Here is a 24,025-nt window from a genome sequence, read left to right on the forward strand (position 1 = left end):
TGGTAATGCAGTGTTTACATAAACCAAAAGTAATTTATAGAATCTGTTTTACAAACATTCCACTTTACTAGTTGAAAAAATTTAGTACTGTTCTGTTTATATTGCAATGGAAGCAGCAGTTGCCTTGCTGCTTCCACTGAGGGTGCTGTATATGCAGGAAGGCCCTGCATATACAGCACCCTCTTTTCAATGTTCCACACTTTAATTGGCTTTCAACTGAGCCACTGTTCATTATGTTCGGTGCTTTCACCACTTTTTCGCAGTTTTCATACAACAGTTACATAAGGGAAGGGTGACTGGCACCATATTTTAAGGTAAGTATTGTATGTACTGTGTATTTATTTTATTTTGTATGTTTTTTATGCCTAGCTGTATTGACCACTTAATATATGATAGTGTAAACATGTTATCAGGAATTAATTGTAATTTAATTTTAGACACATTCAATAATGAAAAAAAAAAAATTTTCCACCCACCAGCGATTTTCTCTTACAGTACAGGATCAGGAACCTGAGAGCTGTACACGAGGGACCCTCCTGTACCTGATGTCAGTGTACATCCATCTACTACTGACAAATATTTTGCAGTGCCTGTACACTTCATGCTTGAAAAAAATCCTCATTGCCCTATTTAAGTCTCCAAGCTAAGAATAATAGGCTTCATTACAGGTTATAATTTCTTTGCACTTTCTTGATTAAGGCAGCTCTAAACCCACATGAGTTACACAGTACTCTATGATGAATATTACAGGAAAACCATCAGGCTTGATGGAATGCGACAGGTATGGTATCCCATGTGATAAATTATGGAGGGGAAACTATACAACGTACAATACAATGCAGAAATTATCATGTCTGATATAATGACAGGAAAAATCATCCTGCATGATGGCAAACATGGAAACCATCCTTGGTGATGAAATATAGACAGGGAAAACCATCCTGAGTGATGACTATGATTAGGGAAAACAATCCTTAGTGATGAAATACGATGAAAAATTAATAATTCAGACATGTGAAAGTTCCTATTAGCTTTGACTTCATGATTCACATCACCTATAGAAAGCCAAACCTTCTGGGAAATGTGGAGCTCAACTATATTATTATTTAATAAACTTACTTTTTCTTGTTGGGGATACCCTTGGCCTCCATAATCCAAATCTTGAGTGTGTTTTCTGTTCGTCTTGTTTCATCTTGGTTCTGCTGACTTCTTGTACTGCAATTGAAAGGTAATTAAATATTCCTATGTGTGCTTAGCTAAAATTAATTCCAATACTGTACTCACAGGTGGGGAGTCAAAATAATATAGGCCAACTATCTGATCTTGGCTCAAATTTGTCACTACTTCTTTCAACACACCAGCTGTATCCCACTGAGGTGGGGTGGCCCAAAAGGAAAAACAAAAGTTTCTCCTTTTACATTTAATAATATATACAGGAGAAGGGGGTTACTAGCCCCTTGCTCTGGGCATTTTAGTTGTCTTACGACATGCATGGCTTACGGAGGAAGAATTCTATTCCACTTCCTCATGGAGATCAAATTTGTCACACAGTAGCATAATTTCTGAAGGCAAATAGATGTACATATACAATTTACATACTGCACATGTCATACCACCACCTTCACTAGTGGGAAATGGCCAGCATATTAAAAAATAAAAATATATACAAATACCTGGTAAGACAAGGCATGAGAAAGGTTCTTTGGTACTAGAATAGATTATGTACAGACATGTGTGCTTGGACATTGGGCAGGAAACAGTCTGAAGATGAATACAGAGACACTGCTCTAAACTTCAACAGGGAACAGAGGTATATGAAAGTACTTGAGGTTGAGGTGTAAAAAGTAGGGCACTATAGCAGTGCACTTAGCAATAATAATGCAGGTGTAGAAAATGGACATGGAGATAAAACTGGGAAATGACCTGGAGTACCCAGTAGGGAAATGCAATTATACATATACTAGGTTAAATTTGTATAATTTATCATTAAAATATTCCTATAACAACAGCATGCTCATTGCATCAATTGTATAAATAAGAAGTTTTATCTAAAATATACAGTGGACCCCCGGTTAACGATATTTTTTCACTCCATAAGTATGTTCAGGTGCCAGTACTGACCGAATTTATTCCCATAAGGAATATTGTGAAGTAGATTAGTCCATTTCAGACCCCCAAACATACACGTACAAACGCACTTACATAAATACACTTACATAATTGGTCGCATTCGGAGGTAATCGTTATGCGGGGGTCCACTGTATTAAGTAGTTAATCTAAAGCTATTATTAGAGTATTATTTTATTTGAGGCACTAGTGTAAAAGTGGGAATATAACACAACTTACCGGTCATAGTGAGGAGAGCAGTGTGTGTCATGTTCAGGCGGGTTGCTGGGGCTTTGGATGTTCTCATGAGAGTGGGACCGACCCAAGGAAAAGCTGCCATCATTGCTCTCTGGTGCACTGCAACAATATAACAGGATGTTACATAAGAATGATGAAGTCAAAATAGATAGTAAAGCCAGATGTGGGTTTAGGAAGGTAAGGGAGGTTTTGAATGCTAGGGCCTAGAGAATCCAGCAGGCATGTCCAGGCATGTTAGATCAGAGCAAATACAGATGGGTGTTTTTAATAACTTGGCATCCTACTGGAGTGTGAGAAGAGTTATATTAGTGAAGGTTATACTGACTTGAGTCCTGGAAGCAAGAAGTACAGTGCCTGCACTCTGGAGGAGGAGTGGGGATGCTGCTGTAGTTCAGAGGGTCATTTGAACCATAAATGTTACCAAGTTCATATTCCAACAGCACATCAAGCCATAAAAAAAAAAAAACACTCATCTCCATTCAAGACTGCTCCTTGGCAGATTTTTGCCATTAATTATAATACTGCTTGTAATGTACAGTATTAAAAAACCTACAGAAAATATTAGAAAACTGAAATATCTAAAGAAACTAATAATCAATACTAAAAAAAAATCCCCTGAAATTTCTGATCAGTACTAAAACATTATGAAGAATGCCCATAATAATAATAAAAAAAAAAATGATGCAGGTGAAATATCCCAGAAATTTTGGAGGATTTAGTATATAAATTTCTTAATCTCAGAAATTTGAGAATCGGAACAATTTCTTAATTTATATGAAGATTTTTAAAAAAAAAGTGTAAAAAATCTTTAAAATCCTTAAATTTCTCACAAATCAATGTACATTTCTAAAAAATCATGTTGTAATTAACAAAATATTTAAAATTCATGGAATCATTTTCTAACAAAGAAAATGTGGCAAAAAAAAAAAATTATGAAAATTCCACTGAATTTTTTTTAAATTGCCTGAAATAATAATAGACTTCTTTGGCTGTTAGAAAATTAACCAAAAATATCTTAATACATGCATTTCTCAAAAGTTTATAAGCAATTTCTCAATAACTTTGAAAAATTCACAATATATCTTCCAATGCAAAAATACCACAAGCATCTAGTCTTGGCTTAATATCCTAAAAACACACTGCTACCCCTTCAAGGAAAAAAGATTAATATTAGTGCTATATAACCCACATTAACTTAGTGTGTTTTTTAATAACCTTAATACTGCTTGAAGAACTCGACTGAAGGAAATGGTACTTCACTCACTTTCCTTGGATTAAACCAAATTACAGTGGTACCACAAGTTTCGGCCATAGTTCGTTCCAGAAGGCTGTTCAAGTGCCATTACCAAATGAATTTCTTCCCATACGGAATAATGTAAATTAGATTAGTCCATTTCAGACCCCCAAAAATATACTTACAAAAGCACTTGCAATAATACACTTACATAATTGTTCAAGTTGGGAGCTGTACAAAACTCGGGGTACCATTGTACCTCCCATTACCATAGTGCTATTTAACCCACATGGGTTTAGTTACTCCTCATGAATGTAACAAGACAGTGGTACTCACCCATCTCCATTTTTGGTTGCTTTGTCTGTTTTTGAGGTGTTTTTTCCTGTAAGTTTTACATTGGATCCCGTCTTCCCTTTCAACTTTGAAAAGATATTCTGAAAAAGAAAGGAAAATTATATACACAAAAACTGTATGAACCTTACAGGGTTTAAGTCTTTTTTAATATAACAATATAAGAGGGGAACAGTATTACTACAAGATTTTTTTATTTAAAAGTAAGTATCTTCATGAGGGAAGCCCTACTGATCCAAGGAAATGGAGCTACCCATGAATACACTAAGTAGTAACACAATAAGTGTAAGGGACCCAAGACTTTCCAACACCCTCCCTTCATACACAAGGAAGATCACCAACTGACCCCTGGCTGTCTTCAAGAGGAAATTTGATAATTTCCTCAGGTCAGTTTGTGTTCAGCTGGGCTGTGATTTGTACGACAGACTGCAAGCAGTCAGCAGCAACAGCTTGATTGATCAACTCTGATCCATTAGGAAGCCTGGTCTGGAACCAGGTCACTGGGGCATTAACTCCCAAAAACATCCTTCAGGTATCCTTCCCTGCCTTGGATTAAACCTCATTACCTCTCATTTCTTGTGCAAAGCTTACAACGATACTCGAAGGACGTTTTCGGTGGTCAACGTCCCTGCAGCCAAGTATGTGACCAGGCCTCTTGGAGGATTAAGGCCTGATCAACAAGGCTGTTACTGCTGGCCACATACAGTCCAACAAATGAATAACAGTCCGGCTGATCAGTTACCAAGTTTCCTCTTGAGGACAGCCAGAGATCTCTTGGTAAGCCCCCTTACATACGAAGAGAGGCTGTTAAAAAAGTCTTGGTCCCTTTACACTTATCATGGTGAGTATTTTTCACCATCTGCCGAGCATCTTGGTTGCAGGGGTCAATTCTGTGTGTGTGTGTGTGTGTGTGTGTGTGTGTGTGTGTGTGTGTGTGTGTGTGTGTGTGTGTGTGTGTGTGTGTGTGTGTGTGTGTGTGTGTGTGTGTGTGTGTGTGTGTGTGTGTGTGTGTGTGTGTGTGTGTGTGTGTGTGTGTGTGTGTGTGTGTGTGTGTGTGTGTGTGTGTACATGCATGCAGATTTGTTACCAATCCCTCTAGAATTTTCAATGTGTAAATTATGTATTTTTCCTGCCTGTACCCTAAGGAATATAGGTTGAGGGACTTCAAACATTCCCAGTAATCTAAGTGCTTGATGCAAACTTCAAAATATTAAGTAAAAAAAAATTTCATGCAGCAAAACTCTTATTAATATGCCATTTCACCTACATGTGACTTCATCAGGTACTTGATAAGGAATCATGTAGGTGAAATCTCATACTACTAAATAAAGGTCACCCTTTTCTGTAAGTCTTTTTACCTTTGATTTTATTTTCCAGTTTCTTAGAATGAAATTTTTTGTAACTTGAACCTATGATTGATTGCGAGGGATTTTCTACTCTCACAGCTTAACCAGAGGCTAGATTTCCTTGCTGGTTATATGTTCAATCAGGTTGTTGCTATTAACAACAGCCTTGAACCCTTTATTTTTGGATGTGATTTTTATTTCTGCTGCTTTGCCTATTTCTGAAAAGAGTCTAGTTTCTGGCTTAGTCACCTATTTATGGCTGATTTCTATTTATGGCATATAGGCCCCTTTTGTGTCTAGAATTCTCATTAATCCACATGCCTCACATAATACACATGCCTCCATTACACAGCAACAACACATTGTCGGAGAATTTTCATAACGACCTCTCTATTTTATTAGCGGCTTCATGAAATACTGCCCCATGTAAACAGTTATGTGCTACCAATACTGTTTATACAATACCATTTTACCAATCATTCTAGGGAAATACAATATTGTTTTCTAAAGTTGGGGCTTATTTTTAACAAGTGTTGATGCGAAGAAAATGATGGATGAGGCTTGTAAGAAGGGTAAACCAAGGTATTCCTGTGACTGAGGAATACCTTGGTTTACCCTTTATTTATTTATTTATTTATTTATTTTATTTCTTTGCAAACAGTACATTGAGATTTTGTATTTACAATAGTGGGTTCAATGCAAAGAGAGCCTCTATTATGCCTAGGCATTATGGGCCAACTTAACATTATTGACTTACAGACTACTTAACACTAAGAATTATATCATAGTTGTACAGTAGGATAGTAATTATTTCATAGTTGTACAGTAGATTATTAATTATAAATGAATTAAAATTTGTATAAGACAAAAGATATATTCATATATTCGAAAATGCTTTTTGTGAAAACAGTGATTCAATTATATTCCTGTCAACAATGGATAAAAGGTTCAAAGTGATTGTTGAAGTTATGATGTGGGAGTACATAAGTGAGTATGTGTGTACTGAGTATTTGGCGTTTAGTCTAGGGTGATTAAGTGGCTTTTGAGAGGAGTCTTAAATTGATTTTCAGACTAGGTTATTTTAATAATGAATTCCATATTTTAGGGCCCTTTATGTGCATAGAGCTTTTACACAGTGTGATATGGACACGAGGTATATCAAAAAGTGATGTGTCTTGTGCTGTGGTCATGTGTCCTGTTTTGGTTGGTGAGGAGAAGTTTGAGTGGAGGGTTTATATTTGCGTGTATTGTTCTGTGTATGTAGTAGGCACATTAATAAGTATGGATGTTGTTAATGGTGAGCAGATTCAGACTTTTGAAAATTGGTGGAGTATGCTGGCGGGAGTGGGAATTTATCATTCTTACTGCTGCCTTTTGCTGGGTTATTAGGGGTTTTAGGGGATTGGATGTTGTTGATCCCCATGCACAAATTCCATATGTAAAATAAGGGTATATGAGTGAATGGTACAGTGCCAGGAGAGTTGATTGTGGAACATAGTACCCTATCTTTGATAGTATGGCTACAGTCTTGGAGATTTTCTTGGTGATTTGTTGTGTGTGTGTCTGGAACTTAAGGCTACTGTCAAGGTGGATACCTTATTTCTTTGTGTAGTATACAAACTGTAGTTAACATGTAATACAGTATTATCAAGCACAAAGAAAGCTACTAGCATGCATGAGCATTTTGGGCAGACTAATCCTAATGCTTACAGACTACTTAACACTAGACTCTTGTTATGAAATGGTAGATTTTATTTATTATTCCAAAAAACTGGGTAGCAAAAATATTATCATTAGAAAATTTTATAGCAGAGATTAAAGAAAGCACAAAGTATAAAAATTAGTATAATTTATGATAGTACAAATTTTAAGTGCATATTAATACCTAAAACTGATTTAGTGGTCTTAAGTTAACTGAGATTTTTTGAGTAGTTTCAAACTGGTTCTATGATTTCAGGCTAGAAAAGATTATAAGATATGGCTAAGAAACGTAAGTTGTCCATGGGGAAGTGGAAAAGAATCTTTCCTCCGTAAGCCATGCGTGTCGTATGAGGCGACTAAAATGCCGGGAGCAATGGGCTAGTAACCCCTTCTCCTGTATACAATTACTAAAAAAGAGAAGAAGAAAAACTTTATAAAACTGGGTTGCTTATAACAATGTGTTGGTATAGTTACGTTTGGGAGATGGTGATTATTAATTATGGCTCTAAAGGGTAAACCAATGTATTATTGTGATTGAGGTTTGTAAGAAGGGTAAACCAAGGTATTCCCGTGAATGTGGGGTTTGTATGAATGGTAAATGAAGGTATTCTTGTAACTTCGAGGTTTGTAAGGGTAAAAGAAAGTATTCCGATGTTCAACAGTGAAAAAGTAGTGCACAAAGTAGAAGTGATGCAAGGAGGGAAGAGTTATGGAGAAAAAGAGAGAGGTTAAGAGAGTGGTGAAGCAATGTAAAAAGAGAGCAAATGAGAGAGTGGGTGAGATGTTATCAACAAATTTTGTTGAAAATAAGAAAAAGTTTTGGAGTGAGATTAACAAGTTAAGAAAGCCTAGAGAACAAATTGATTTGTCAGTTAAAAATAGGAGAGGAGAGTTATTAAAGGGAGAGTTAGAGGTATTGGGAAGATGGAAGGAATATTTTGAGGAATTGTTAAATGTTGATGAAGATAGGGAAGCTGTGATTTCGTGTATAGGGCAAGGAGGAATAACATCTTGTAGGAGTGAGGAAGAGCCAGTTGTGAGTGTGGGGGAAGTTCGTGAGGCAGTAGTAAAATGAAAGGGGGTAAGGCTTGATGGGATAAAGATAGAAATGTTAAAAGCAGGTGGGGATATAGTTTTGGAGTGGTTGGTGCAATTATTTAATAAATGTATGGAAGAGGGTAAGGTACCTAGGGATTGGCAGAGAGCATGCATAGTTCCTTTGTATAAAGGCAAAGGGGATAAAAGAGAGTGCAAAAATTATAGGGGGATAAGTCTGTTGAGTGTACCTGGTAAAGTGTATGGTAGAGTTATAATTGAAAGAATTAAGAGTAAGACGGAGAATAGGATAGCAGATGAACAAGGAGGCTTTAGGAAAGGTAGGGGGTGTGTGGACCAGGTGTTTACAGTGAAACATATAAGTGAACAGTACTAAAGAGGTCTTTGTGGCATTTATGGATTTGGAAAAGGCGTATGACAGGGTGGATAGGGGGGCAATGTGGCAGATGTTGCAAGTGTATGGTGTAGGAGGTAGGTTTGAAAGCAGTGAAGAGTTTTTACGAGGATAGTGAGGCTCAAGTTAGAGTATGTAGGAAAGAGGGAAATTTTTTCCCAGTAAAAGTAGGCCTTAGACAAGGATGTGTGATGTAGTGGTTGTTTAATATATTTATAGATGGGGTTGTAAGAGAAGTAAATGCAGGGTCTTGGCAAGAGGCGTGGAGTTAAAAGATAAAGAATCACACACAAAGTGGGAGTTGTCACAGCTGCTCTTTGCTGATTGTGCTCTTGGTTCTGAAGAGAAGTTGCAGAGATTGGTGGATGAATTTGGTAGGGTGTGCAAAAGAAGAAAATTAAAGGTGAATACAGGAAAGAGTAAGGTTATGAGGATAACAAAAAGATTAGGTGATGAAAGATTGAATATCAGATTGCGTATTCAGATATTTGGGAGTGGACGTGTCAGCGGATGGGTCTATGAAAGATGAGGTGAATCATAGAATTGATGAGGGAAAAAGAGTGAGTGGTGCACTTAGGAGTCTGTGGAGACAAAGAACTTTGTCCTTGGAGGCAAAGAGGGGAATGTATGAGAGTATAGTTTTACCAACGCTCTTATATGGGTGTGAAGCGTGGGTGATGAATGTTGCAGCGAGGAGAAGGCTGGAGGCAGTGGAGATGTCATGTCTGAGGGCAATGTGTGGTGTGAATATAATGCAGAGAATTCGTAGTTTGGAAGTTAGGAGGAGGTGCGGGATTACCAAAACTGTTGTCCAGAGGGCTGAGGAAGGGTTGTTGAGGTGGTTCGGACATGTAGAGAGAATGGAGCGAAACAGAATGACTTCAAGAGTGTATCAGTCTGTAGTGGAAGGAAGGCGGGGTAGGGGTCGGCCTAGGAAGGGTTGGAGGGAGGGGGTAAAGGAGGTTTTGTGTGCGAGGGGCTTGGACTTCCAGCAGGCATGCGTGAGCGTGTTTGATAGGAGTGAATGGAGACAAATGGTTTTTAATACTTGACGTGCTGTTGGAGTGTGAGCAAAGTAACATTTATGAAGGGATTCAGGGAAACCGGCAGGCCGGACTTGAGTTCTGGAGATGGGAAGTACAGTGCCTGCACTCTGAAGGAGGGGTGTTAATGTTGCAGTTTAAAAACTGTAGTGTAAAGCACCCTTCTGGCAAGACAGTGATGGAGTGAATGATGGTGAAAGTTTTTCTTTTTCGGGCCACCCTGCCTTGGTGGGAATCGGCCGGTGTGATAATAAAATAAATAACAATGTGTTGGTATAGTTACGTTTGGGAGATGGTGATTATTAATTATGGCTCTAAAGGGTAAACCAATGTATTATTGTGATTGAGGTTTGTAAGAAGGGTAAACCAAGGTATTCCCGTGAATGTGGGGTTTGTATGAATGGTAAATGAAGGTATTCTTGTAACTTCGAGGTTTGTAAGGGTAAAAGAAAGTATTCCGATGTTCAACAGTGAAAAAGTAGTGCACACTTGTTCATGTACATGTGAGTAATGACGAGTACTGGGAGCATGTGTACACCATAATACGTTGTGATCTAATGGGATGAACATCTGTTGCTCTCGCCTCCTAGCCCCGTTTGCCACTGGGAAAACGATGTCAATCATGCCCACTAAAATTTGAATCGCTGACATTTATTTTTAGTCACCACTGCTGATGTATCCGTTTCTGGTGCTGTTGCTAGTTCTAATGCCGAAGCTGCTGTTTCTTGTGCTAGTGATACTGCCTCTGATGCTGGAGACGCTATTTATGGTGTCCATGCTAACTTTCTGGTGCGGCTGTTGTTGGTGCTACTAGGGCTGCTACTGCAGTATACTGTATGTATACTGAATTTAGCCAAATCTCTCTGAATTAAGAGTTATCTTCAAGGTCTTAACCACCTACGTACAGTTGACAAGACTAAAGATAACCAGTAGAAATATTCGAAATGAGAAAAACAGAACACAGAACTGGACACGTTTCTGTAGGAAGTGCCGGATCAGTCAGACTGTGATAGCTCTGGAGGCCTGAAGGTTGCTACATCAACAGTCTGACTGATCAGGTGGTTACCAATGAAATATGGGATTATATTCATCATCGTCAATAGCAACAGCAGCAGAGGAATGGAGAAGTGTTAAACACGAAGGGGGATCATAAATCGCCTGAGGAATATGGAGCTACTCAGGTTTTATCCAAGGAAGGGAAAGGCACCTTTAACCTTGGATAAATTTCCCTTCTTCATCAACGCACCCTGACGAAGGGAGTCTTGTCCCAGGTCGGGCTGCAAGAATCATAAACATGACCAAAGCCATCATTTTTTTTTTTTTTTTTTTTTTTTTTTTTTTTTTTTTTTTTTGCTGCCAGTCTCGTACACTAGACGTCAGGTACGCTTTGCCAAAACCTACCTCACCACACTCGTAATTTCGCATTCGCCCTGACAGTAACTGTGCCGCCTTACACACTCGCCTTGAACTGTATCTCTGCTTACAGCAACACGAGCCTCGGTATTACGCGCACTCTCACCTCAAACGAGTTTTTTCGAGGGGCTCAAAGAGCAGTATGGTTATTGGTAGTGTCAGCGTGACCACAGCCTACTGCTAACTTGGGCACCGCACACGCTGCCAACAACATTTGTCTTCCTCCCTCTCTCCCTAATTTTGACAGCTCTTGTCTTTTTTATTATTGTAGTTTTGTCCCTATTTGGATAATTCTAATTTTATATTTCTAGTAGGAAACCAGTGTCGCCGACACGCCAAGGGGAAGAAAATGAGGAAGAGAAGAGGAACAGAGAAGGAAGAGGGAAGAGAAAAAGACAAGAAAATGAGGAAGAAGACTCCCCGTGAGAAGGATAAGATGATAAGAGTACGCCATCAGGAAGGCTGTGAGAGACAGCTACCACAACCGTTCCCTTCAAAGGCAGGACCTTCATGCCGAAGGTTCTACATCCAAGGAATTTTTGATACCATTACCTTTCTCGAATCAAAACCAATTACCCCCCCCCTTCCCCATGCTCTGTATGACCTGGAGTTTACCTGGAGAGAGTTCCGGGGGTCAACGCCCCCGCGGCCCGGTCTGTGACCAGGCCTCCTGGTGGATCAGAGCCTGATCAACCAGGCTGTTACTGCTGGCTGCACGCAAACCAACGTACGAGCCACAGCCCGGCTGGTCAGGAACCGACTTTAGGTGCTTGTCCAGTGCCAGCTTGAAGACTGCCAGGGGTCTGTTGGTAATCCCCCTTATGCATGCTGGGAGGCAGTTGAACAGTCTCGGGCCCCTGACACTTATTGTATGGTCTCTTAACGTGCTAGTGACACCCCTGCTTTTCATTGGGGGGATGTTGCATCGTCTGCCAAGTCTTTTGCTTTAGTAGTGAGTGATTTTCGTGTGCAAGTTCGGTACTAGTCCCTCTAGGATTTTCCAGGTGTATATAATCATGTATCTCTCCCGCCTGCGTTCCAGGGAATACAGGTTCAGGAACCTCAAGCGCTCCCAGTAATTGAGGTGTTTTATCTCCGTTATGCGCGCCGTGAAGGTTCTCTGTACATTTTCTAGGTCAGCAATTTCACCTGCCTTGAAAGGTGCTGTTAGTGTGCAGCAATATTCCAGCCTAGATAGAACAAGTGACCTGAAGAGTGTCATCATGGGCTTGGCCTCCCTAGTTTTGAAGGTTCTCATTATCCATCCTGTCATTTTTCTAGCAGATGCGATTGATACAATGTTATGGTCCTTGAAGGTGAGATCCTCCGACATGATCACTCCCAGGTCTTTGACGTTGGTGTTTCGCTCTATTTTGTGGCCAGAATTTGTTTTGTACTCTGATGAAGATTTAATTTCCTCGTGTTTACCATATCTGAGTAATTGAAATTTCTCATCGTTGAACTTCATATTGTTTTCTGCAGCCCACTGAAAGATTTGGTTGATGTCCGCCTGGAGCCTTGCAGTGTCTGCAATGGAAGACACTGTCATGCAGATTCGGGTGTCATCTGCAAAGGAAGACACGGTGCTGTGGCTGACATCCTTGTCTATGTCAGATATGAGGATGAGGAACAAGATGGGAGCGAGTACTGTGCCTTGTGGAACAGAGCTTTTCACCGTAGCTGCCTCGGACTTTACTCTGTTGACTACTACTCTCTGTGTTCTGTTAGTGAGGAAATTATAGATCCATCGACCGACTTTTCCTGTTATTCCTTTAGCACGCATTTTGTGCGCTATTACGCCATGGTCACACTTGTCGAAGGCTTTTGCAAAGTCTGTATATATTACATCTGCATTCTTTTTGTCTTCTAGTGCATCTAGGACCTTGTCGTAGTGATCCAATAGTTGAGACAGACAGGAGCGACCTGTTCTAAACCCATGTTGCCCTGGGTTGTGTAACTGATGGGTTTCTAGATGGGTGGTGATCTTGCTTCTTAGGACCCTTTCAAAGATTTTTATGATGTGGGATGTTAGTGCTATCGGTCTGTAGTTCTTTGCTGTTGCTTTACTGCCCCCTTTGTGGAGTGGAGCTATGTCTGTTGTTTTTAGTAACTGTGGGACGACCCCCGTGACCATGCTCCCTCTCCATAGGATGGTAAAGGCTCGTGATAGGGGCTTCTTGCAGTTCTTGATGAACACGGAGTTCCATGAGTCTGGCCCTGGGGCAGAGTGCATGGGCATGTCATTTATCGCCTGTTCGAAGTCATTTGGCGTCAGGATAACATCGGATAGGCTTGTGTTAACCAAATTATGTGGCTCTCTCATAAAAAATTCATTTTGATCTTCGACTCTCAGTCTGGTTAGCGGCTTGCTAAAAACTGAGTCATATTGGGACTTGAGTAGCTCACTCATTTCCTTGCTGTCATCTGTGTAGGACCCATCTTGTTTAAGTAGGGGCCCAATACTGGACGTTGTTCTCGACTTTGATTTGGCATAGAAGAAATACTTTGGGTTTCTTTCGATTTCATTTATGGCTTATAGTTCTTCCCGCGATTCCTGACTCCTACAAGATTCCTTTAGCTTAAGTTCGATGCTTGCTATTTCTCTAACCAGTGTCTCCCTACGCATTTCAGATATGTTGACCTCTTTTAGCCGCTCTGTTATTCTTTTCCGTCGCCTGTAAAGGGAGCGCCTGTCTCTTTCTATTTTACATCTACTCCTCCTTTTTCTTAGAGGAATAAGCCTTGTGCATACATCGAGTGCCACCAAGTTAATCTGTTCTAGGCATAAGTTGGGGTCTGTGTTGCTTAGTATATCTTCCCAGCTTATATCGGTTAGGACTTGGTTTACTTGGTCCCACTTTATGTTTTTGTTATTGAAGTTGAATTTAGTGAATGCACCCTCGTGACTAATCTCATTATGTCGGTCTGGGGCTCCGCGCATACATGTCTGAACCTCAATTATGTTGTGATCTGAGTATATTGTTTTTGATATGGTGACATTTCTTATCAGATCATCATTGTTAGTGAAGATGAGGTCTAGTGTATTCTCCAGTCTAGTAGGCTCTATTATTTGCTGGTTTAAATTGAATTTTGTGCAGAGATTTAAAAGCTCGTGTGAGTGTGAGTTTTCATCAGAGCTGCCTCCTGGTGTTATTACTGCAACAATATTATTTGCTATATTCCTCCATTTTAGGTGCCTTAAGTTGAAATCCCCCAGGAGCAAGATGTTGGGTGCAGGAGCTGGAAGATTTTCCAGACAGTGGTCAATTTTTAACAGCTGTTCCTGGAATTGCTGGGATGTTGCATCCGGAGGCTTGTAGACTACCACAATGACTAGGTTTTGGTTCTCGATCTTTACTGCTAAAACTTCCACTAAATCATTTGAGGCATTAAGCAGTTCTGTGCAAACAAGTGACTCTGCAATGTACAGGCCAACCCCCCCCCCCCTTTGCCTGTTCACTCTGTCACATCTGTATAGGTTGTAACCTGGGATCCATATTTCGTTGTCCAAGTGATCCTTTATGTGGGTCTCAGTGAAAGCCGCGAACATTGTCTTTGCCTCTGCAAGCAGTTCACCTACATTTGGTGAATTCCGAGAGTTTTTCTACTCCCAGAGTCCAGCCTTGGGCCAGGCTCGTCTGGTACTTGCTTGGTCAATCAGGCTGTTGCTGCTGGTGATCCGCTGAGAAACGTATCCATCACAGCTTGGTTGATCTGGTACTCACAGAAAATTTTGAAGGGACTGATCCAAACCTGTAAACTAAAATCACTCCCCACGGTGCAAAATACCTCCAATGAAAAACAGGGTGGCGATAAGTACACCAAACTCAATAAGAGAACTCAATAAGTGTCAAGGGACCTAGACTTTTTAATTTTATCTTCCATAACTGGAACTGCCAACAAACCTCTAGCTGTCTTCAAGAATGAACTCAATATGTTACTCAATTAAGTTTCTAACCAGTCGGGGCTGCGGGTATCAATGGCTTGATCGATCAGGCCAGCAACCAGGAGGCCTGCTCTGGGACAGAGGCGTGGGAGCGATGATCTATGGAAGCGACGCTGAGCCTTAGGCCAGGCGTCCTTACTGACAGCCTGGTCAATCAGGCTATTTGTAACAGCAACTTGTAGACCCACATAACCATCACCACCTGACTGATCCGGTACTTGCCTAATGGAGTGGTCCAGTTTCCACCTGGAATTTTCTACCTTTGTTCCGGCAATATTCCTGATAAAAATGGAGGAGCACTGCAGTAGGCCTATTGATCCATGCTAGACAGGTCCAATTCACACTTATATATACCCGTCCAACCAGTATTCGAAGTTTCCCAAAGTTCTAGCCTCAGTGACACTACTGGAACTATGAATATTGAGTGTTCTCTAACGACACCCATATGGCCTCCCTATTCTCCATTGGATTTATTGTATACTTTCTCCCGCATCTTTAACTCCAGTAAGTTATGACAGTTGTGCATACTGGGGACCAGGTCCTCAAGTACCATCCATGTATCAGACATCTTTCTCTCTCTGTTTCAGAGTGAACAATCAAGCGCTTTTAGGTGTTTCCAGTAATTTAGATGCTTTACTAATTTTATACGAGCAGTACACGACCTCTCTATTTATAAATTCCAGCTCAATCTCTCCTGCTTTGAAAAACGCTGTGAGCAGAGAACAATATTCGAGTCTTCAGAGCATCACTGAACTGAAAAGTCCCACAGTTAATGCTGCTTCTTTGGTTATGAAAGTTCTGGCAATCCACTTCCCTTGTGTATCAGCCCAGTGGTTGCCCAGGAGACATGTGTAATGACACGCTGGATGCGTCTCATTACAGAGGATTTTATAGGAATTATTGCCTCGGAGGGTTAGTAACCCAGGATAACCCAACAGAGCCACTATATCTGGTCTATTTCCAATTAGGGTCTACCTACCTTCTGATCCTCTTCCCCAGGATGCGACCCACAGCTGTCGACTGTGGAGTTGAAAATTGGAGTGTCAAGGAGGAATTAGTAGATGTGTAGCCATGAGAACTGACATGGGTGGAGAGGAAAGTGAGGGTAAGGCCAAGGGAGAGGGGAGAGGGTTAGGGGTTGCCAATACCACTATAATATTTACATGAACGTGACGCCAGGACAATGCCCAGACTTATTCCATAACGATAAAACAAATAGTAATTAAAAACTATGATTCAATTTACGTTCCAAAAAATATAATCAATTACTGACAAATCCTCTAAATTTCGGGACAGTTTTTTAACAGGTAATAATTATTAATTGCTGTTAAACGATACATTACGACACTGTTCTATTATCCAATGTGCCATTTTATGTTCCGTAATGCCTGAATGCTCAGACCAAGTGCGACCAGCACCAACGGCCTGTCTGATCGATTGGATGGTTAACAGGGTTTAAAACCCATCGACTGCACAAGGGTCATCAAGATTTCGCGTACCTTTTTTACCACCAGACGAGGACTAATGTAAACTCTAATTATGTATACAGTGAGAGGCATACACCTCTGGGCGTTTTTAAACATATACCTCCACGTACACACCTGGAGGTGTATGTCTGTATATAAATACCTCCTGGTGTACATACACAGACACACCTCCCGGTGTACATACACAGACATACACCTCCAGGTGTACATACATATATATACACCTCCAGGTGTACTTACACAGATATACACCTCCAGGTGTACATACACAGATATACACCTCCAGGTGTACATACAAAGACATACACCTCCAGGTGCGTATACACATACATACACCGCCAGGTGTATATACCTTGCGATTAAGCGGGATGAAAATATCCCCCAGGAATACAATCCTTCAAGTATACCTTTGATATAGCAGTCTATGTTACAGACTGCCTGGCACTCATGGCACCAGGAGCGTGGCACGCTGGCTCCTAAGTCACTTAACCTTTGGGAACAGTGCCAGGAATAGTGGGGGCGTGGCCTGGAGCCCACTCTGGAATATCACCGGGAATCACGGAACAGCGCCAGAAATCTCTAGGAATAGCACCAGGAATCACTAGGAATAGCGTCAGGAATCACTAAGAATAGCGCCCCGAATAACTAGAATAACTGGCAATCACTAGGAATAGCGCCGGGAATAACTAGGGATAACATCGGGAATAACTAGGAATAACGCCGGGAATCACTCTAGGTATATTGTCAATAATTAGTCTACAAAAATAAACCCCGATGAAGACTATTACGATAATGAAAGTGCCAGGAATAGAGTAGATAACAATGCCAAGTCACGTCCGAAACAGCACGAGTGCCAGCAATAGTCACGACTACCAGAGATACTACAAGGAATTCCTACAGTAATAAAATTACTAGTAAAAACATTTAGAATTATTATCATTTTTGGGAAGCGCTGAGCTTGTAGGGGGCCAGGGAGCGCCTAGGGAGGGGAGGGGGAAGGAGAGGTAGTCAGTCTTGCTCCAAGGAAAAACGAGGGAGTTCCAATTACTTGGATCAAGAGCTCTTCACCGGCGTCAAAGACCCATCCTTGAATGGGAAGACTTTAGCTAAGAACAGGTGTTCAGTTGAATTAGACAAGTATTAACAACTGGTCATCTTCACTGTCTAGATGTTTCGCCCATCTTCACTGCCTAGATGTTTCGCTCATCTTGCCCATTTCACTGCCTAAATGTTTCGCCCATCTTCACTGCCTAGATGTTTCGCTCATCTTGCCCATTTCACTGCCTAAATGTTTCGCCCATCTTCACTGCCTAGATGTTTCGTCAGTCTTTACTGTCTAGATGTTTCGCCCATCTTCACTATGTAGATGTTTCGACAAGCAATTGTTTTATCAATACAGGGAGAACAACAGAAGAGTGAAGAAACAGATGAGGTGACAGTGCCATAGGCTGGCAACAGGTGTGTACTAACCTACTCTTCATCAATCGTCTACAATGTTACCTGGAGAGTTTACCTGGAGAGAGTTTCGGGGGTCAACGCCCCCGCGGCCCGGTCTGTGACCAGGCCTCCTGACGATTGATGCAAACAGACTCTACATAATAAAGATACCCAGTGTTGTAGTACAGGTGTCTTAATCTTCAACTTGTAGGTATTGTATACCTCTGATGCTATGATAGGTATTCAGTCCCTTAGCCTTGATACCTTAATAAGAGTGCCAAGAATAACCTGAGTGCCATCCATATAATATATGGTGCCGCCATGAACATCTAGAGTGCCATCAATATGTGGCATCGGGAATATCTAGAGTGCCATCCATATAATACATGGTACCAGGAATATCTAGAGTGCCATCTATATATATGGTGTCAAGAAAATTCACAGGGCCACCAGGTATATCAAGTGCCATTAATATGACATAGGGTGCCAGAAACATATAGTTCCATCAATATATCTGATACCAAGAATATCTAGAGTGCCATCCATATAATACATGGTACCAGGAATATCGAGAGTGCCATCCATATAATACATGGTACCAGGAATATCTAGAGTGCCATCCATATAACATGGTGCCAGCAGCAGTGCAGCTAAGAACATCTAAAGTGCCAACCTTACCTTTAAAGGCTCTCATATAATGGACTGCTGAACACTGATTCAAATTGCTCTTCAAGAATTTCGCTCATTTCCTGTTCATCATCAGAGTATGAATCTCCTGTGATTAACGGTCCATTCAGCAGGTAGTTTTAACCTGGAGTTGCTTCTGGAGGTCATCGCCACCCGCGGCCCGGTCCCAGATCAGGCATCTTGGCTGATGGCCTGATCAATCAAGTTGTCAGTGCTCGTCGCCCGCAGTCCAACGAATGCCCCACAATCCAGCTGATCAAGAACTTAGATTTCTTTTCATGTATATAGAAATATTTGGGGTTTCTAGCAATATCCTAGACAGGTTTACCTTCCCTTTGTGCCGGGAACATGTGGAGTGCCGCCAGGATCACCCAGAGTGCCATCCATATACCATATGGGGCCAAGAATATCCCATGTCATCAACATTACAAATGGACCCTTAAAGGGGAACGCCTTTATACTGGCGAAGGGTTACTGATCCAAGGAACTGAAGCTACCTTCCCCTTAACTAGGATCAAACCTATCATTTTCCCAACCGTTGTATGACCCTTACGGATCTAGCGCTTCCCAATGGATATAACAATATTAATAAAATGAGCCAGACTTTTATTATTATTATTATTATTATTATTATTATTATTATTATTATTATTATAAGTGGACAATATGCTAGGCATCAGTATGCCGGAAGCGCAGAAATGCGCTGCGTCAATAAGTGTCATGGGACCACGCCCACACTCACGCATAGTCACGCCCACAGCTGTGGTTTCTTCAGGGAATTAAAACCCTCAAACACGTACAAATACGCACAAACGCGTTCACTCACACCCACACACCTGGTGCTGAGTGGTGCGAATGGCGCTGGTGTAAGTGACGTGGTCCGGGAGCTATAACCACAAGGAGGGTACACTAAAACTAGAACTCACAGGTAAGGACCCACTAAGGGTGAGAGGAGAGTGAGGATAGCGGAAGAATAGACGGGGGAGAGGAAAGAGCTACAGAAAAAGGAAGAGAGTCGGGGATAAACCCAACAGCAGGGAGGGCACACGTACACTAAAGCCCCATACGCGCTCGAGCACGCGCACATGCATGCACACACACAGCCAAGTGCCTATAGGCAAATGCGTTTGATAAACTTACTAAAAATCACACACGTTCACTCAGAAACCAAGAATTAGCCTTTCTACTGAGGTGTGTAAAGTGCGTGCGGAGGCTTGCATTCATGTCGTTTACGAGGGGCAAGCGAGCGTTAGTGGTTGTCAGTAGTAGTCGTTAGCGGTGGTTAACCTCGTTGAGGAGTGTCATCAGTAACAACCACTGACTAGGCTAAGGTCACCTGGCTGGTGCTGCAGGCTTCAGCGAGTGGTACGCACCAGATGACGCTAAGGCACACTATGACACACACACGCGTCATAATTAATTAATGCTCTATCCCTCACTGACATAACTACCAATGCCAAAACAACGAACCAACCAACCACCACCACAACTACCTAAATCAAGTCTATCACCACCATAGCCTCCTACAACTACACCACATGTTACTCCTTCCCCTCCATACTCGTATCACCTTCTTCCTTCCCTTCACGGTAAGATCGATCCCTCATAAATTAATAGGGAGACTTTTGATGAGAAGGGAGGTGGGTCCACCTGAACTATGATCGCTCACCTTCCCTCCAGCAAGTAGTCAGTGGTAGTCACCTGTGGTAGTCAGGGGTAATTCGCTGTAAGTTACCCCAAAGACCGGTTCCAGACCAGGCCTCCTGGTGAATAACTTGATCAACCAGGCTATTGGTGCTAGCAGCACGAAGTCCAACGTTTGCACCACAGCCCGGCTGATCAGGAACTGATTTGAGGAATTTGTCCAGTTCTCTCTGTAAGACAACCAGGGGTTTGCTAGAATCCCCCTTATGTATGATGGGAAGGTGTTAAAATTTCCTGGTCCCTTTACACCTAATAACTTAACGCTTAGTGTACTAATGGCATCCCTGATTTTCATTAGGTTATTATGCACTGTTTGCCAAATCTCTTTCGTAGGGAGTGATTTGTGCTTGTAGATTTGGGACCGATCCCCCTAGAATTTCTCAGATATAGATTGTGATGATTTTTTCTCGCCTGCGTTCTAAGAAGTCTACCTGGAGGTTGTTTAGAGGGTCAACGCCCCCGCGGCCCGGTCCTCGACCAGGCTTCCCGGTGGATCAAAGCCTGATCAACCAGGCTCTTAATACTGACTGCACGCAACCCAACGTATGAACCACAATCCCACTAATCGGGCACTGACTTTAGGTATCTGAAGAGAGTCAGAGGTCTATTGGCAATTCCCCTTATGTATAATGGGGAGGCTATTGAAAAGCCTTGGGCCCCGAAAACTTAATTGTGTTTTCTCTTAGTGCACTCATGGCACCTCTTCATTTCACTGGGGTTATGTTGCCCTGACTGCCGAGCCATTTGCTTTTGCAGGAAATGATTTGTGTGTGAAAACTTGAGACCACCCTCTCTAAGATTTTTCCCCGTTTAGATCCCTGCATTCCAGGGAGTATAAGTCAGGGGACTTTAAACGCTCCCAGTTTTAAGGTGCTTGACTGAGCTAATACGTGCAGTGAAGGTTCTCTGTACATTCTCTAGATCTGTAATTCCGCCTGCCTTGAATGAGGCTGTTAGTGTAGAGCAGTAATTCAGCCTAGAGATAATAGGTGACTGAAAGAGGATCATCACTGGCTTGGTATCCCTTGTTCTGAAGGTTCTCGTTATCCATCCTATCATTTTCCTCGCAGATGTGATAATGACATTATTGTGATTTTTGAAGGCGAGATCTTGACATTATCACTGCTTCACATTAGTTTTTCGCTCCATTGTGCTGTTTGAATTTGCTTTATACTCCCTTCTAGCTATTATTCCCTCAAGTTTTCCACACCGGAATAACTGAAATTTGTCCTCATTGAACATCATACTGTTTGCCACGGCGCACTGGAAAACTTCGTTTATATCCGCTTGGAATTTGCAGTGTCCTCAATAAATGAAACTCAAGCAGTCGAAGGGGTCTTAAAGACCCCTTTGACTGCTTGAGTGCTTTGACTTGAGTGCTTTGTTTGAGCGCTTTGACTCGGTTACACCCCATAACTGAGGTGTAACCGGGTTCATACGGGAAGTGAAGGCTCTCTCTACATTTTCCAGATCTGCAGTTTCGCCAGAGCTACCCTACTATAGGATAGTTACATAGTGGGAACCTAATTAGCTAGGTTTCCCTGTCAGATTCCATCACACAGGATGTGTTCCATACACGAGGTAATCCAATTTATCTACCTAAGCTGGGAGACTTCAGTAAGGGGATGAGGATGTCATCAAACATTCCACTATCAGTTCAGCAGTTACCTGACCTTTAAAAGATTAGTTCAATCGGTGCTGGAGTTACTTGGGAATTACCGTCTCTCAGGATGGCACAGCCCATACACAGTGAAAACTGGATTTCTGAAGACGTTTTAAGGGGATGTCTTAAGGAGGAATGGAGCTTGATCCAAAGAATTACTCTCTCCTTCTCGAGATAAAATCTTACTGTCACACAGTTCTGGATGAGCTACGGCTGGTTCACGCTTCCCTATTATTATAACAAAAGGGAAAAGTGCAGGGGACAGGAGAGAAGAAATGAGGGAGTACAGGGACAGAGAAAGAGGGGAGAGTGGAAGGGGAGAAAGAAAGAGGACAGGAGTTAGAGAGAGGGAGGGGGACATTAGAAAATAAAAAGGTAAGAGGGGGAGGGATTGCCAACTGGTAACTTAATCCGAGCCACGTCTGGTTGACCCCTCGCACACGCTCACACGGGTCTTCATATGAAAGTACACACACTCCCACGTACACGAAACCGAATACGTGTACATGTGCGATATATGCATGCATGTATACAAGTCTGAAACGCACACAAGCTCGTAGATAACATACTTTTGGTGTTTAAAAAACAAAAAGAACACAGCTGTAGGCCTACTGGCCCATGCTAGGCAAGTCCAGCTCTACACCCAACCATTCCCCCCCTTTTTATATATCCATACTGAATATATCAGCAGTGTGCTGTTAAAGAACATATATGCGTACACGTGGAGGCACTATGAAGGTATACAGACTTAATTACACGTGCACATGCATGAATGTACACATGTACATGTATGTGCACAAGCCCCAACGAAGGTATATATTCTCCAATGTGTGTACATCAGATTTCAAGTATATATACTAAACAGAAAGCACACCCACCCTAAGTACACATAGGTGTGTATACACACAATGACTAGTTCTTATCTGTGATAAACCTTTGATGATTTTCGAGAGTTTTCCTACTCACGTAGCCCGACCCTGATCAACCAGGCTGTTGCTGCTGGCAGCCCGCTGATCCATATCTCCCTCTCTCTCTCTCTCTCTCTCTCTCTCTCTCTCTCTCTCTCTCTCTCTCTCTCTCACACACACACACACACACACACAGGAATTAGAGAAACTATAGTTGGACCGTATTCACGGGTAAACGCGAAACCCGTATGGATCATAGTGCCTCAGGAATGAGAGGTAATCAGGTATGATGCTAGAGGAAGGTAGCTCCAATTCCTTTGAGCAAGAGCACTTCACCTACCTTAAGAGGGAATAAAGAAATGGAATGGAGACGAAAATCGTAAACAGTTGTGTGTGTTTATGAGTCCAAGAGGTGAGAGAGAAGTAATACCGCTCGATGAAGGTTTATGGGCGGGGCTCGGAGCCAGGACTCGACCCCATAAGCATAAATTTGGCACAAATCGGCGAGTGCATGCACAATGATACACATAGAAGCGCGCGCACACGTGCACACAGCCTGGCCCTTGACACGACAGACACCAACGGTTCACAATACTTACAATAATACAATCTGCTATCTAAATAGCGTACTGCCAACATTACTGAAGAAAAGAGAGAACTGCAAAAGTTTTTTATTTGAACAACGTTTTACTCTGTGAACTAGATGAAACCATACAGAGCGAAACGCTGTGCCAATAAAAGTTTGTTCACCAAAGTGTTTCTTGTCTTCATGAACACAGTTTGCCTGCACAAGTGAGTCTATCTAGCGTAATATCCAGAGTTTTTCAGTCTGCCTCGGGGTCTCCTACCAACACTTGGGAGGACTCTGTACAGCGGTGCAAATATACAGTTGAGACCGAAATTGACGCTTTATGTCATTCCAAAACATAGACTACCGGAAATGATGTAGTGGCTCTGATTGCTGAGTTTTGGCGCCAAGGAGAAACGAAGTAATCACGAAGACTCGCAGAAACACACACAAATAAAAATCAGGAGAAATATACAAAAATTTACTTGGAAAAAAGAAAAAATCATGGGAAATACTCTACACACAGAAATTTACCCATTTACGAGACGTAAGGTCTGGCCTACCAAAGCCCAAAGGAATTAATGACATATATTAGGAAATAGTGTACTTAAAAGTGAAGGTGGTCAGCACAAGGTGCAAGTAGACAAAATGGTGAAGGGCAACAACACACGGTTTCATGAATAAGGCCCTAGAGGCCAGGAATCAGCGAGGTTTAGAGGCAAA

At 41.7% G+C, this 24,025-nt stretch overlaps 1 protein-coding gene across 2 annotated transcripts in view; it reads right to left on the reverse strand.

The window, feature by feature from the left end:
* LOC128691137 (ras GTPase-activating protein raskol) overlaps positions 1–24,025 on the reverse strand; it is a 791,339-nt gene that overhangs the window by 34,908 nt on the left and 732,406 nt on the right. For both annotated transcript variants that reach the window (XM_070089113.1, XM_070089114.1), the window contains exons 6-8: positions 3,935–4,032; positions 2,347–2,463; positions 1,120–1,215 (exon numbers count right to left, since the gene is read on the reverse strand). In XM_070089113.1, coding sequence (XP_069945214.1) covers positions 1,120–1,215; positions 2,347–2,463; positions 3,935–4,032 — 311 coding nt within the window. The remainder of the gene's footprint in view (positions 1–1,119; positions 1,216–2,346; positions 2,464–3,934; positions 4,033–24,025) is intronic.

Source organism: Cherax quadricarinatus, chromosome 27, assembly GCF_038502225.1.
Source record: "Cherax quadricarinatus isolate ZL_2023a chromosome 27, ASM3850222v1, whole genome shotgun sequence".
Classification (NCBI taxonomy): domain Eukaryota; kingdom Metazoa; phylum Arthropoda; class Malacostraca; order Decapoda; family Parastacidae; genus Cherax; species Cherax quadricarinatus.